This window comes from Cibotium barometz, chromosome 41, assembly GCF_041138505.1.
Source record: "Cibotium barometz isolate CiBa-2024 chromosome 41, ASM4113850v1, whole genome shotgun sequence".
Classification (NCBI taxonomy): Eukaryota; Viridiplantae; Streptophyta; class Polypodiopsida; order Cyatheales; family Cibotiaceae; genus Cibotium; species Cibotium barometz.
In genome coordinates this window covers 21,431,089-21,445,358 of record NC_141086.1, presented here as the reverse complement: position 1 = coordinate 21,445,358, position 14,270 = coordinate 21,431,089, and the positions used below count along the sequence as shown (strand labels likewise).

The 14,270-nt window shown below is 45.8% G+C and overlaps 1 protein-coding gene across 1 annotated transcript in view; it reads left to right on the top strand.

Moving 5' to 3' along the window:
• Window positions 1-14,058, top strand: part of LOC147614773 (uncharacterized) — a 55,652-nt gene extending 41,594 nt beyond the window's left edge. The window contains exon 6 of the mRNA XM_086780121.1: window positions 13,013-14,058. Within this exon, the coding sequence (XP_086636247.1) occupies window positions 13,013-13,206 (194 nt within the window). The 3' untranslated portion in view covers window positions 13,207-14,058. The remainder of the gene's footprint in view (window positions 1-13,012) is intronic.
• Window positions 14,059-14,270: the final 212 nt, after the last annotated feature.

Sequence of the window (14,270 nt, the reverse complement as noted above, 5' to 3'; positions counted from 1 at the left end):
GAGTACCCCACCAAATAGGCCGCCGTACCGTGTTAGTGCCACCCAACAAGAGGAAATTATGAGCCAGGTATAGGAGTTGTTGAAAAAGGGGTTGATTCAACCTAGCTCATCACCCTTCTGCTCACCTGTGCTCTTAGTCCAAAAGAAAGATGGTTCTTGGCGCATGTGTATAGATTACAGGGCGCTCAACAAGAACACCATCAAGAATCAATTCCCTATTCCAAGGATTGATGACATATTGGACCGCTTATGGGCTCCATAGTCTTTAGTCGGATAGACTTGAAAAGCAGGTATTATCAGATACGCATTAGACCCGAGGATGTGCATAAGACAGCATTTCAGACCACCTTTGGACTATATGAAATCGTGGTCATGCCCTTTGGCTTGACAAATGCTCCTTCCATCTTTAGCAGGATGATGGACAGGATTTTCCGGCCTCATAGAGCATTTGTGGGCACATTCTTTGATGACATGATTGTGCATTCACGCTCAAAGGAGGAGCATAGGGAGCATTTGGCCACAATGTTTGAAGAACTCCGGAAGCATAGGTTAGTCATAAATGGCAAGAAGAGTGAATTCTTCTTGGAAGAAATACACTTCTTGGGGCACATCGTGTCTAAAGATGGAGTCTGTATGGAGCCATAACTACTTGGTAACATAGTCTACCATGCATCAACAAGAAGCCATCTCTGAGAGTATAATGATCATGCCGCTGACCCTCAGACATCTGATCATAGACCCTGCCAAAATCCTCATCCTAGGCATACTTGTCTTTCATCTCATCAAGCTCATGATGATAAGCAAGTGAAACTGCTGAGACATGTGGCTTGCGTGACAAAGCATCTGCCACAGCATTCTTTTTGCCTTCCACATGTACAATCTGAAAGTGGAACAAAGACAAAAAGTTGGCCCATCTCATATGCTTCTCAGAAAGCTTAGTCTACGTGAGGAAATAACGCAAGGTCTGATGATCTGTCTGCACAGTGAAATCAACCCAAAGCAAATAGTGTTTCCATGTAGAAAGAGCATGAATTACAGCCAACATCTCTTTCTCATAGACCTATAAATGCTTCTCGGCATTCTGTAATATAGGACTCTCATAGGCTATCACATGTCCTTCCTACATGAGAACTGCCCCAATGTTGTTCCCACATGCACCCACATGCATCACACTGGATGTCACATGCACTCTGCACTCAGTGCATGGTGACAAGATGGCTCATCATCAGCACTGCAACAGTTGTACAGTATTAGAACCCAGTAGGATGATATTTGTTGTACGCCGTGACCCCATTGTACATCCTCAGTCCAAGATAAGTCAGGCACGAGCTACGTAGATCATTCCTCAGCCTTAGCGGGTCAGTCAGTCAGTCAAGTCCCTTAACCCAGTTCGAGAGAATCATTCATGCATGTAGAGTCAGTAGAAGCCTTAGGGTTTGCATCAGAAAGCACTCTGCATCCTGCATAATATGCATTCATATGCTTGTGCATCATTTAGAACATCCCAGAAGCCTTAGGGAATTTACTAGGATTTATCTGGTATTTTTCCCATATTTTATAGTATTTATTTAGCATTCATTGTCATTTATAAATATAAACTTTATTAAATGACCAGCCAACTTGACCAACCTCCAGTTAGTATAAGTACGCTTGCATAGGGCTTAGTTTATCATTCAGTCTTCAGTGTGCTAAGAGCTTTCCTCCTCAGCCCCCTAGGAGTTCCCTTGCCTTCAGCACTAGACTAGTCTCATCCAGCCCTTGGAGTGTTTGAGGTTGCTTCAGCCAACCTTGTTCATCCAACGCCTGCAGTTCAGCAGTCCCTACAGCCCTAGGCGCCTGCATCCAGCATCCAATCAGCCCCTGATTCAGCATACAGTTCAACGCTAGAATTCAGCCAGCGTTTTCTGCATGTGTCCAGCCGTACACCTCTGTGTTTACAGTTCTGTCCGGCAGCAGCAGTACACGCCTGCGTTTCTGTCCAGCAGCAGCAGTACACTTATGCGTTTCTGTCCAGCAGCAGAACAGCCTGCGTTTCAGTCCTACAGCCTGCGTTTTCAGTCTTGCATCAGTTCTACAGCAGTACCCCGCCTTCTGTGCATCATCCATACATGGAACAGTCATCTGGTGAAGGTAACACAGCATTTACAGCATTCTAACATAGCTTAGAACAGTCCACCATCTTCTTTTCTCAGCCTCAGATGTGCAGCCCCTTCCTCATGCCCTTGGGAAGAGTGCATAGGCTCGAGATCAGGTCATTGAGGTGTTTCTACAGCCGTGTACAGTTCAGCCAATCTCCGATCCTCCGAGATCTTGCGTTTGGCTTATCTACAGTCCACAGTCATTCTCTCTAAAGAAATAAAGCAAATACTATCTCGTTATCGGGATAGGGGGCCCTTCAGTGGGTAACTCGGGACCCAATCTGGTGTACAGTTCTCATATCTCTCTCTCATATCTCTTTAAAGTTTGAAGTATTGAAGTGGATTGCTAAACTCACGAAACTCAGGATACAGAAGACGGTGTGAGCATTTGTGTGACAGGATCTTCCAATACAAAGACTTCCGCTGCATATCACATTGGTATCAAATTCAGATTGTCCACACACACCGTATCCTAGCGTGGGGGCATCCTTGGATGGTTAGATTGTGTTCCGGCACGACCACCGACTTCAGCATCATGTCTACAGAAGAGAGTACTCATCAGCCGGAAGACGTCTCCCCCGGAAGAGACCATGTTCTTCCGCCTACAGCAGACACCATAGCTCTTCTTAGAGCTCAGAACCAGCTGCTCATGGAGCATCTCCAACTCTTGGAGGCAGCAGCAGCACGTCCTTCAGCACCTCCAGCAGCACCCGACTACATCTCCCTCTTCTTTCAGATGGAACAACAAAGGAGAGAGGACGAGACCCGAAGGAAAAGAGAAAAAGCAGAAAGACGGGACTATGAGGAAGCCCAACGCAAGATCGACGACCGAAGACCGATGTCAGGCTGAACTCGCCGCTCGGGAACACCAACGTGAGCTTGATCGAGAACGTATGTTACTCGAGCACCAACGGGAAAAGGAGGCCATACACTTGAGGTATCAGCAGCTCTCCTCAGTCTCCCCAGTCATAGGTGTCACCAGCTAGCAGTCCGCAGCAGCATCAACCACCATCATTCGCAGTCAACCAAACTTCAGTGATAAGTATGATGGTAAGTGTGATCATTCATCAGTTAATCAATTTATTCATCATTTTAATGCTCATTTTCCATTAGCTAGGATCACATACCCTCAAGACAAAGTAAGAGAAAAAGCAGAAAGACGGGACTATGAGGAAGCCCAACGCAAGACCGACGAAGACCGACGTCAGGCTGAACTCGCTCGGGAACACCAACGTGAGCTTGCTCGAGAACGTATGTTACTCGAGCACCAACGAGAAAAGGAGGCCATACACTTGAGGTATCAGCAGCTCTCCTCCGTCTCCCCAGTCATAGGTGTCACCAGCCAGCAGTCTGCAGCAGCATCAACCACCATCATTCGCAGTCAATCAAACTTCAGTAATAAGTATGATGGTAAGTGTGATCATTCATCAGTTAATCAATTTATTCATCAGTTTAATGCTCATTTTCCATTAGCTAGGATCACATACCCTCAAGACAAAGTCCACTTAGCGGCTCCCCATCTCACTGGTGAGGCAGTCACTTGGTGGCAGCATTGGTCTAGTATTCATACAGACCAGCCCACAGGTGTCAGAGCCTTTGACTGGGACATCTTTGTCCATGACTTGAAGACCAGATTTCTCCCTGCCCCAGTACATGACCGGTCTGAAAGACAAGTTCTATGGACTCAAACAGAACGGATCCCCAGTGCTTCAGTTTTCCGGTAAGGTTATTACTTTAGCACATCAGTTAGGGTTATCTGAGCAGGCTAAGATGGAGCAATTCATTCGTGGATTGGACTCTAACATTCGGTTCACAGTTTGTAACTTTGAATCAAGTACATATGACCAAGCTCTGACTCTCGCTCAGAATGAAGAAATGAAGATGAACGGAGGCAAGCCCAAGCAGTCATCTCAATCCAGTACCAAGCCCCAACAGGGAAAGGGTAATTCGTCTTCTAAAGACACTAAGACAGACAACAGTCCTAGCTCTAGTTCAGGGGGGGTAAGGAATCCAAGCCTAAGAAGACCCCTGAGGAAAAGGCTCAAGCAGGCATCACTGGAGGCTATCTTCCTCCAGAGGAGCAAAGACAGTATCAGTCAGAAAACAGATGTTTTTTCTGTCATACCATTGGGCATGGTAAGAAGGATTGTCCAAAAAGACAAGCGGAGCAAGCCTCCAAAGAGCCTCTGCCACAGTTGCCGCAGTATCCCCCGCTCCTCCAGACCTGCCTGTACCACCAATGCGGTTCAGATCTTACCTTCTATGCATTCCATGCCATCCATGGTACTTGATGCCAAGCAGGAGGGTGAGGCAACAAACATGAGCTGTACCTTAGTGCCCTATCATTTGGAGGTAGACGGGTTTACACCTGGTCTCCGCACCTTCATCTCTCAGAAGGCACAACAGTTTTCTTTTCAAGTTCAAAAGGCCTCATTCCAGCGAGAATTCATTGTCTCTCCTCTTTTGGGATGTGACATGATCTTAGGAATCCAGTGGTTTCGTCAGTATGAACCTATTCCCAATTGGGGGCAGGATACCTTTATTATCTCTAAAGGTTTTCCTGAGCCTGTCATGATTCGGGGGGATAGGAGCATTCATGGCGTTCCTATGATTTCTCATCTCTAGGCCCGACGAGCTATGTGCAAGGGAGTAGCAGAAGGAGCATTGATTTATGCTTAGACAGCTTCTATCTCATCTATAACCGCTGTCTCATCTCCTTCAGTCCCTCAGTTGGCAGATCTCCTTTCTCATTCAGACATTTTTAAGGATGATCTCCTACCCAGTATTCCACAGTTAGCAGAACCTCCTAGCAAGTTTCCCTCTTGTCTTTCCAAGACTTTCAAGGGCAAGCTAGAACAGCAGTCAGTTCTCCAACATTTGAAACATGTTCCTTATGGACACATTTTCACAGTCACCACAGACCACCAAGCACTTAAGTGGCTCCCGACGATGCCAAGTGCCCAGTGAAGTGCTCAGCACACTAGACAGGGTCAGCTCTTCCAATAAGTTGGAGGAATGATTAAGTACATCCCTGGTCAGCATAACCCAGTAGCAGATGTTCTTAGTAGAAAGACCAGCATCCCGACCAGTCAGGAGTCTACCATTCTCAACATCTGTGGAAAAGACTTAGAAGATCAGTATGTCGATTCCGCAGAGTTTGGTACTCAACCCAGTTTGGCCCTCAATTTTGAGCCTGGCCATCATTCAGTTCACAGACAAGCATGTAAGTTGAGATGAGATATCCACTTCAAGGAAGGGGATTGGGTCTCTCAGTGCATCATGAAACAAAGATTGAAACAAGTGGGCAAACATTATCCCAAGCTTTCATTCCATAGTTTTGGCCCTTTTCCAATAGTCAAAAAGTTAAGTGATGTCTCCATGAAGTTAAAGTTGCCTACCAGTTGGACAATGCATGATGTTTTCATGTTTCTTGGCTAAAACCATATGTTGGTCCAGAAGTGTTTGATGTTTCAGATGAACAGCAGCCAACCGTGCGTGTGAAACTGTCTGCTGACAAGGTTATGTGACATGTGACAGGTGGTAAGTATTGGTCATAAACTTGGCCTTAGGAGTTAGCACTAATTTATAAGTGAGTGTGTACACACTTCATTAAGTTTTGGGCGACCAAAACTCACTTATAATGACCAGCCCAGTGTTCACACACAGATGTCCGGAGGTGGACATAACCCAATGTCCACCGCCCAGACCTTATCCCCTTTGTACAAAGGGAGTAACCAGCCATGTGTCCACTCTAGCTTGCTCCACAAAGCACCTGCCTACCATCTACACTTGACAACTCACCACCTCTCTCCTCCTCCTCTCTCTAGATATTGGTGCCTCCTTCATGAGGGCTGTTGGGCTGCATTTTCTGCACATTCTCCTTCCCAACTCCATTTCCAAGCTTGCTAAGGTGATTTTCAAGCTTCCAAGAGTGAATCCGGATGCTAATCACTCTCCTACACACTCCCAATGACTGAAATTCAGCAAAATAGCTCTCTTTAGTGCTGTAATTTCTGGTCTTTTTGCTGAAAACCCTAATTTCAACCCTCCTTTCTCAAGCTGAACCATAGGGGAAGCTTTCCCAAGGTTCCCTTCATCCTCTTGAAGACTTTTGTCGCTCACGAAGAATTGCGACAAATCGAAGATCTCTTCACTCCAAGGACTTCCATCGCGAAGACTTCCGCTGTCATCGACTCTACTTGCTATTGGTAAGCTTTAATGCTTAAATATGGAAGCAAGTAGCAGGAGGGAGGAACCGGAGTACAAGATCACATACCCTCTATAGTGTTCTCTTGTCCTATGTGCTGTCTTGCAAATTGTTGCTACCATGTGTTGGTGGAACAATAGAGAGCAGATGGTAGGGAACATGGGCACTTGAGAGGGTAGTGTGGATTGCAAGTCTACAACGACAACCACTTGTTTGCAATACTGTATTCATATGCATTGGTATGGAAATCTGGTTAGAAATGCCCATGACACTATGTACTTGATTCTCCCAAGATCAATATACTTTATTTGAGGGAGGGGTCGGCCGTTCCGGCTCATTGTGTGTCTCTTGTCAATTCAGCAATTTACTTCTTGTATTTGAGCAAGTGTCCATCAAATCTTAGTGTATTTAAGTGTATTGATTAGCATTGTGTTCAACCAAGTTACAGAGAGAAAAGTGAACACCTTTGGCAAAGAGAGTGCATATGTCAAAGAGAGAAAGAAAGAAAGAAAGAAAGATATATTAACGTCTCCTAAAGGCCGAGATAACCCATGAGACCAAAACAATGTACAACTGATGATGATGATGTCTCGTCATAACAAATCTGAAAGAAAGAATGAAAATAGTAACATCCTCAGGGAGCTAAGAGCTGAAAGCTGAACTGCTGAATCGTCGCGGTAAACTCCTCCCGTGGCGGACAATGATGGCTCGAATCTGCCGATGGTGAGGGAGTCGTGGACGCAATCCTCGTGGTCGTGGGCATCTCGCTCTACAGATGGCAATGGCTCTGTCCAGGGTGACTCCTCTGGAGGGTGGTCTGCCAGGTAGGCCTGTAGATGGGGGAGTAGAGGCTGGTGGGGTTACAGTGCTGGCTCTGAAGAAATCTGTGAGGGCTCTCTGTCTAGGCGGCTTTGGTCCCACTGCCCTCCTGTCCCTCAGTAGGCTCTCTCTATGGCGTCTAAGCTCAAGTATGAAGAGCCCTAAGCACCTTTGGTCCTCAAAGTCCATGATCCAATGCAAAGGTCCAAAGCCTTCACGAAACATGCAATGATACCTCCCTCTCAGATCTCATAGTAGACAGTACAACGACATATATAGTGTTCCTCCGACTCCACCTCCTGATGGCAAAGCTCGCATATGCAGTCCTCTAGTGATATATCCTCATATCGACCTGTCTCTATCCTCAACTGGTGTGAAGAGGTGCGAATCTGTCCAATAGCACTCTGAATACCATGTGAGAGGTGTGTGTCCATGTAAGCATGGCGTATAATAAACCCATCCAAAGAGAGGTGTAGAAAATGACTATGGTGGTGTGCCATTTTCGAGCCCAACGGCTGCGGGGGGCTGACCCATGTCATCTCTGTATCTAGTCTCACAATGTCCATCCTGATCACCTGATTCAGCTCTGAATGGCTGAGATCTAAGAACGGGCAGTCCAGGCTGTAAGCAAAAGGTGGGAGTGCATCAATACTCATGCCATGCAAGGCCAGCCATGTGCGCATCTGGGCATACCAACACTGGGTGTCTCCCTCATGTGCAAGCTGTTTGGAGGAAGTGAGTGCTAGGCGAGGGTATTTTTGCTGAGGGAGCTCCCATATTCTATGGAGAAAAGTAATTGCACAGAACAAAGCCTCAATAACCACTGGGGCAGCCCCCATTTGCCCTGATGATCTCATGTGGTACAGATGACTCGCTCCGAACCACGCGTGCAATCATCACTAATGGCCTCTCCATATGCTGCCATCTATCGTAATAGTCTCTCTCTGGTCCATCCTGTCCTGCCAATGGCTCCCTCTTCTTATGGAAAAGACTAGCCCCCATATCTCCGCTCCATAGAGAAGTGTCGATGTAACCAGTGTCAAATAGCCATAGTTTCGTGCGTGGCTCTTGAAACTGAATGTCTGCGCACTGTCTCTCAAGTGCCCCCAAAGCTGCAAATCCTCGTGCTAGTCTAGCCTCTGCTGCCTCCCTCATAGAAAACCACGGCCCTCTCAAGTCACCCATGCTTGTGTGGTATTAAATGTCATAACCTTGGTTTTACCAAGGTTCACTGTGAGATCTTCGTCCACACAAAAAGACTGCAATTCATCCAAGTGTCTCTGTAGTCTCTCAGGAGTGTCTGAGATGAGCACAATGTCATCTGCATATAGTGGGATGGGTAACAACACCCCAGCTAGGCTCGCCCCCGGGCCACCCAATCTATCCACATAGTCTGAGACCTCATCAATGTATAGCCCAAAGAGCGTGGGTGAAAGCGGGCAGCCCTACTTCACCCCAATTGTATTGTTCACTGCATCCGACAAGCCCCTTGGGGCACGTACTCTGCCTATCACTGACTCATACAAAGTGTATCCTCCCCACTACATCTCCTCAAGGACATCAATATCATGTAGTCTCCTCATAAGCCTGGCATGTGGTACCATATCAAATGCTTTGCGGAAGTCCAAAAAACAACATATATCCTCCGTCCTCGTGCTCGTCCCTCCTCAATAAGAGCTCTAAGGGTGAGTATATGATCCAGTGTGGTGTATCCCCTCCTAAAGCTAGCCTGTCCAGTTGCTCTATGTCCCTACCTCTCTGCCCACCAGCTCATCTCATGCTCCAAGATGGATCCGTATATCTTAGCCAGATAATGGCCAATCATGATCGTACGATAGTTATTGGGCATCGTGGGATTCCCGCTCTTAAGCAACGGCACAATAGTGTTATCTGTCCAACTAGCTGGGAAACCTTCACACGTAGCTCTATTGAACATGTGTACAAGGATCGGTACCAGAGTATCCCGTACATATGAGAAATGTTCAGTTGCTAGACCTTCATGATCTTGCGCCCTCCCTATGTGTAGTCTATCAATCGCATCTTGCATCATCCGCAACGTGAAGAAAACGCAATGATCCAGTCAAGGTGATGGCGGGCGCGCAATGGGAGGCTATCCAGGTACATCATATAGGGACATCGCATACTCATGCCAAGTCTCCGGTGCCGTGATTGGGGTAGGTGGCTGCCTCTCCTGGAACATTTTCCAAGCCCTCTTACTATCCTGACTCAAGAATAATTGGTACAACTCTACCTCGAGCTTTGCCAGGTAATCCTGCTTCTTCTTTCGCACAAAGCATCGGAAGAGCATCCTGGCCTGTCTGGGTACGTGCCCCAAAGGCGACATCTCTCTGTAGCTGAGCTCGGGTCTCTCGCCATTTGTCATCATACCAGCTATTCTGCGGAATAGTACTGCTCAAGGGCTTAGAGGCAGCTATAGTGTATGGGAAAGCATATGCTGCCGAGGTATGTAGTACCTCTGTAAAGCCTCTCGTAAGCTCCTCTAAAAGGCTATCTGGGTCAAGAGTGAAAAGGCCATCGTAGACTGCACTACAATAAACTCCAGCAGTCTCTCATGTAAAATGGTATCGAGTGTGGCGAGAGAGGTAATGGCGATAACCGTCTTTGGTTCCTGCATACCACTGTGAAGCATAAGTATGCATGATCTGTCGCCATCCCAATCGGCCTGTCAAAAATATAGAAACTCTGGATATCTGGCATCAAAGTAGGGGATCCCATCAAGTAGTCCATCGTACTAGCGCCCTTCTTGTTATTCCAACATGTAAAAGCACCCGAACTGGGCCATCGTGACAAACCATTATAAATAAGCAACCCATGAGAACTCCCCAAAGCCAAGAGGTGTGTCCCATACTTTGTGATCTCACCCATATCCTGTGATGTCCTCTGTATGCCCACTTCATCCGCTTCAAGCTCTCTATATAAAGGCTCCTCTGTGTCATAAAATGTTGATTGCTCATTGCCCGTACGAGCATTGAAGTCCCCCACCAAAAGAATGTCTCCCAAGTTAGCAAAGCATATGATGTCTTCATACAATGGCAAATAAAGTTACTCACCCTGCTGTGCATATCTCGAGTAGGCAGGAGGAAAATAGCATACGGCAATGTATATGTCCTGTAGCCTCTCTGTGCGAACTCTAATCCACATATATCGTGCATCTGTGTCTCTATGTACTACATGAACCGTATCCCGAAGCTCCTCTCTAAATAACATAGCCACTCCGCCTGATCATCTAGTACTACCTAGTGTACATGGGTGGGGGCGATAAACTGACTCCCATGTATATCCGCGCACTGTCGGGAGGCAACTCCCTGCACACTGATGGGTCTCCGTATAGAAGACAATGTCTCTTATCTCTGAATGTGTCTTCGAAGTATCCTGCATCTAGATGTAGAGATCCATTACAATTCCATACTGTCATCTTTAGGGTCCCATGGGCCGCGCACCGTCATGTGGATCGGCACTCTGTAATAATCACCCTACCGTCCCTGTACACTGCCCACTTCCCTTCCTTCCATGCTTCATATACCCGAGGCATATGCTCTTTTCTGTGTGCTACTTGTGTTAGTATTAGATCCTCATCCAGATAAATCTTCTCTCCCTTGAGAGCCATCCTTTTTTATAAGAAGGCCCTCTTTGATCCCATGTCTGGGAACTTCAAGATTAATGTCCGTGCCTTTGTAGCATCCTTGACCACTCTCCAAGTATCCACTATGGGGAGCTCAGATAGTCCCATTTTAGTGCCAAGATCTTTTGCATCCTCTTTGGGGGAGCTTTTCTCATTACATCCAATAACTCGCACATGTAAGGCCCTGGCACGTCTCTTAGCCTCCTCCTCCAGAGTGGCATTCATTACCTCGACTTGTGTTTGCTTTGTCACCTCAGCAAAGGATCTGATCTCTTTCTCAACGTGTATTTTCAAATCCTTAATTTCATCAGCAAGTTGGGGTGTTACCGACCCCTTTTGCCCTTCTAGCTGTTTTTTGCATGCCAAAAGTTCTCCTTGGAGTTCCTTGATCAAGACATCTTTATCTGTTATGCATTTCTCCATCTTAGTTTTCCAGGATTCAACCTCAGCCATTGCATCACTAACTTTTTTATACACTGCAATTTCCATTACATTCACCTCTGTTCTCAAGAGGGCCTGAATTTCCCCTTTCAGTGTTGTATACATCTCAGCCCGCAATTCCGTTAGTATTTCCTTACGCAACTCCTTCCTCATGCATGCATACATGTCGTTCTTCTGGGCTTCCATAGCCTCATACATTTCCTTTTCCAAATCTAGTCGCATGTTGTTCAATTCCGCCTTGATCATAATCTGCACTTTTTCATACATAGAATCGTCTTTGGTTCTAGACATTTTTCCCGCCCTAGATGAGCCCCGGGGGGAAGGCGTACTTTCCCTCATTCTTCTGCAAAAAATGAGCCGTGCTTTAGGCGGTGTTTGGCAGACACCCTGGTCATCAACATTGCAGGAAGTGTCCATTTCTCAGAAGCCCAAACGATACATTTGAGAGAGAGAGAGAGAGAGAGAGAGAGAGAGAAGGGGGCTGTTGGTGGGTGAGATAAGTGGGCAGGTAGACGAGAAGAAAGGTGTCTGGAAGTGAAAAGGATCCATTTGGATGGGATGCGTGTAAGTGACTAGGAGAAGAACAATCTCATGTGGTACTAATGATTTGCTCCGAATCATGCAGGCAATCATCATAATCAGTGGTCTCTCCATTTGCCTCCATCCCTCATCTGTCCCTCTCTGAGATCTGGGCCCCCAAAATTGGAGCTCCATACAGGAGGGTCGGTGTGACAAGCGTATCAAATAGCCACAATTTGGTGCACGACTCCTGAAACTATATGTGTGCACACTGCCTCTCAAGTGCCCCCAAGGCTGCATGCCCTCGAGCTAATCTAGCTGTTGCTGCCTCCTTGAGAGAGAGAGAGAGAGAGAGAGAGAGAGAGAGAGAGAGAGAGAGAGAGATACGGGGGCTGTTGGCGGGTGAGATAAGCGGGCAGGTAGACGAGAAGAAAGGTGTCTAGAAGTGAAAAGGTTCCATGTGGATGGGATCCATGTAAGTGACTAGGAGAAGAAAGGTGTCCGGAAGTGTAGAGAATGCCTAACTAGTTACATAGAGATAGCTTCAATTTTGTTACTAGTGAAGATTTCTACTTGGCTCTACATATCCTCTTCTGCATCTACCTTCGCTTTTTTGGATACATTCTCTGTTTCTACACTAGAATTGCATTATCAAGCTCATTAGCATGAAATCCCTCCTGTTCTCTCTTCCATTATTGAATAGAGTCAAAAATCTTGGACTTTTGGGCATGGTCCTACTTGACCCTGGATTGTAGCTGGAGCCTCATTCAGATTACGCTCTCTCTGTGCACAAATGTAAGGACCGAGTGGCTATCAGCAGGCCCTTGCCCAAGTAGCTATGACACCAGATTTCCCAGAAGGAAGTGTGAGTTTGAACTTGGATATTTAAGTAATATATAACAACAAAAGGTCCACACCTGACTCTACCTCAGGTAATCCCTTGGCAGTCTATCAAGAGAGGATGGTGTGAGAAGCATAGGAAGAAAGGGTCTTTATTTACAAGACAACATTAGGTGTTGTGTAGGGTCACTCTAGTGTTGTTTGGTATTGGGCTACACAAAAACTGGATATATGTCTTACCTTTTGAGTCGTATGAAGACCCCTTGTTTAGCAAAACTGCTTCCTTTTGTTTGAAACTTGTGACTTTGTTGTTTAATCCAGGTTTTCTATGTTTAGAAATTAAAAAGATTAAGCTGTGGTTATAGTACAACGCATTGATTTTTGGGCTTACCTGCCTTATAACAGGGAGAGCTGCAGGTCATACGCCACTATGTTCTGCCAACTATGGTGCAAGTGCAAGCCTTAAAGCTTCACCACGCCTCGAGAAAGAGGATTCGATTCCGGTTACAGGAAATGCAAAAGCCGATGCTGAGATTGCGGCATTCTACAAAGCACGTGACAAGATCTTGAAGTGGAAATCACAACATGGTGGCTTGTAAACTCTTTTCATGGATTTTCGGAGTGTAACCTTCAACAGAAGGAGCATTATCAACAGAGGTAGTGGGTTTCCCAAAGGCTGTAGGCAAGCTAGGGATAGATAACAAACATGTCGAAAATTGCCAAGATTAAGCCCCAGAGGACATATCCCTCATGATAACCCAATTCAAGGTTATTTGGTGGTGGAGCTGAAGGAAATTCATGGTTGATGCCATGCAGAACATGGGGTATGGCCGTCTTGCACATGTAGCAAACTGACCCCCTCTTCCCACCTCTTCCAAAAACACACCTCTAATCACATTCATGAATTCCACATGCATGCAACACATTGGACGCCATCTCTCCACCTTCTGCAGAGAAACCCATACCTGCATGGTTTAAATCTTCAATGACACTTAAGATCCAGCACAAAAGTTCTTCACGTGTACCACTTTTTCTAAGAACCAATTTAATGCCCTTGTTTAGTACAACACTAGGCACAACACCTTGTTTGCACCGAGTTTTGAGATGAAGCTACACAAGATGTGTAGTAGTATGGAGACATTTGGGATTCAGTTTGTGGATATGTAACTCATTGCTCTCCTCAAAGAATTTAAGGATTGCTTTGCTTGGTCATACCACGATATGAAGGATGTACCGGTAAAGCAAAAATGCTAATTATTGTATATGAGCACTTCATAAATGTACAATGCACCTTATAACTTAAAGCTGCAATTGCAATCATAACTCCATTCAAAGTGCTTGGAAAAGGTCTTTAATCTAGCCATGTAAGTTGAAGATGATCCTTGAAGGTGACTAGTTTTAGTTATTGGAAAGGCCACCAGATATGGTGCATGCCAAGTTTACAATTAAATTCCCAAAAAATTAAAGGCAAGGTTGAATTAGAACCAATTATGATTGTGTTAATTTTGCTAATGGTTTGGCAAATTTTCAATAGTAAAACATTTTAAGGGAGCATTTTTTAATCGATTCGTCCCCTCACTGGCTTATTTGTGGATATGATAGTACTTGCTTGTGTGCACATCGATGATTATTATTGCATTAAATCAGCAACAATCTAATGCAC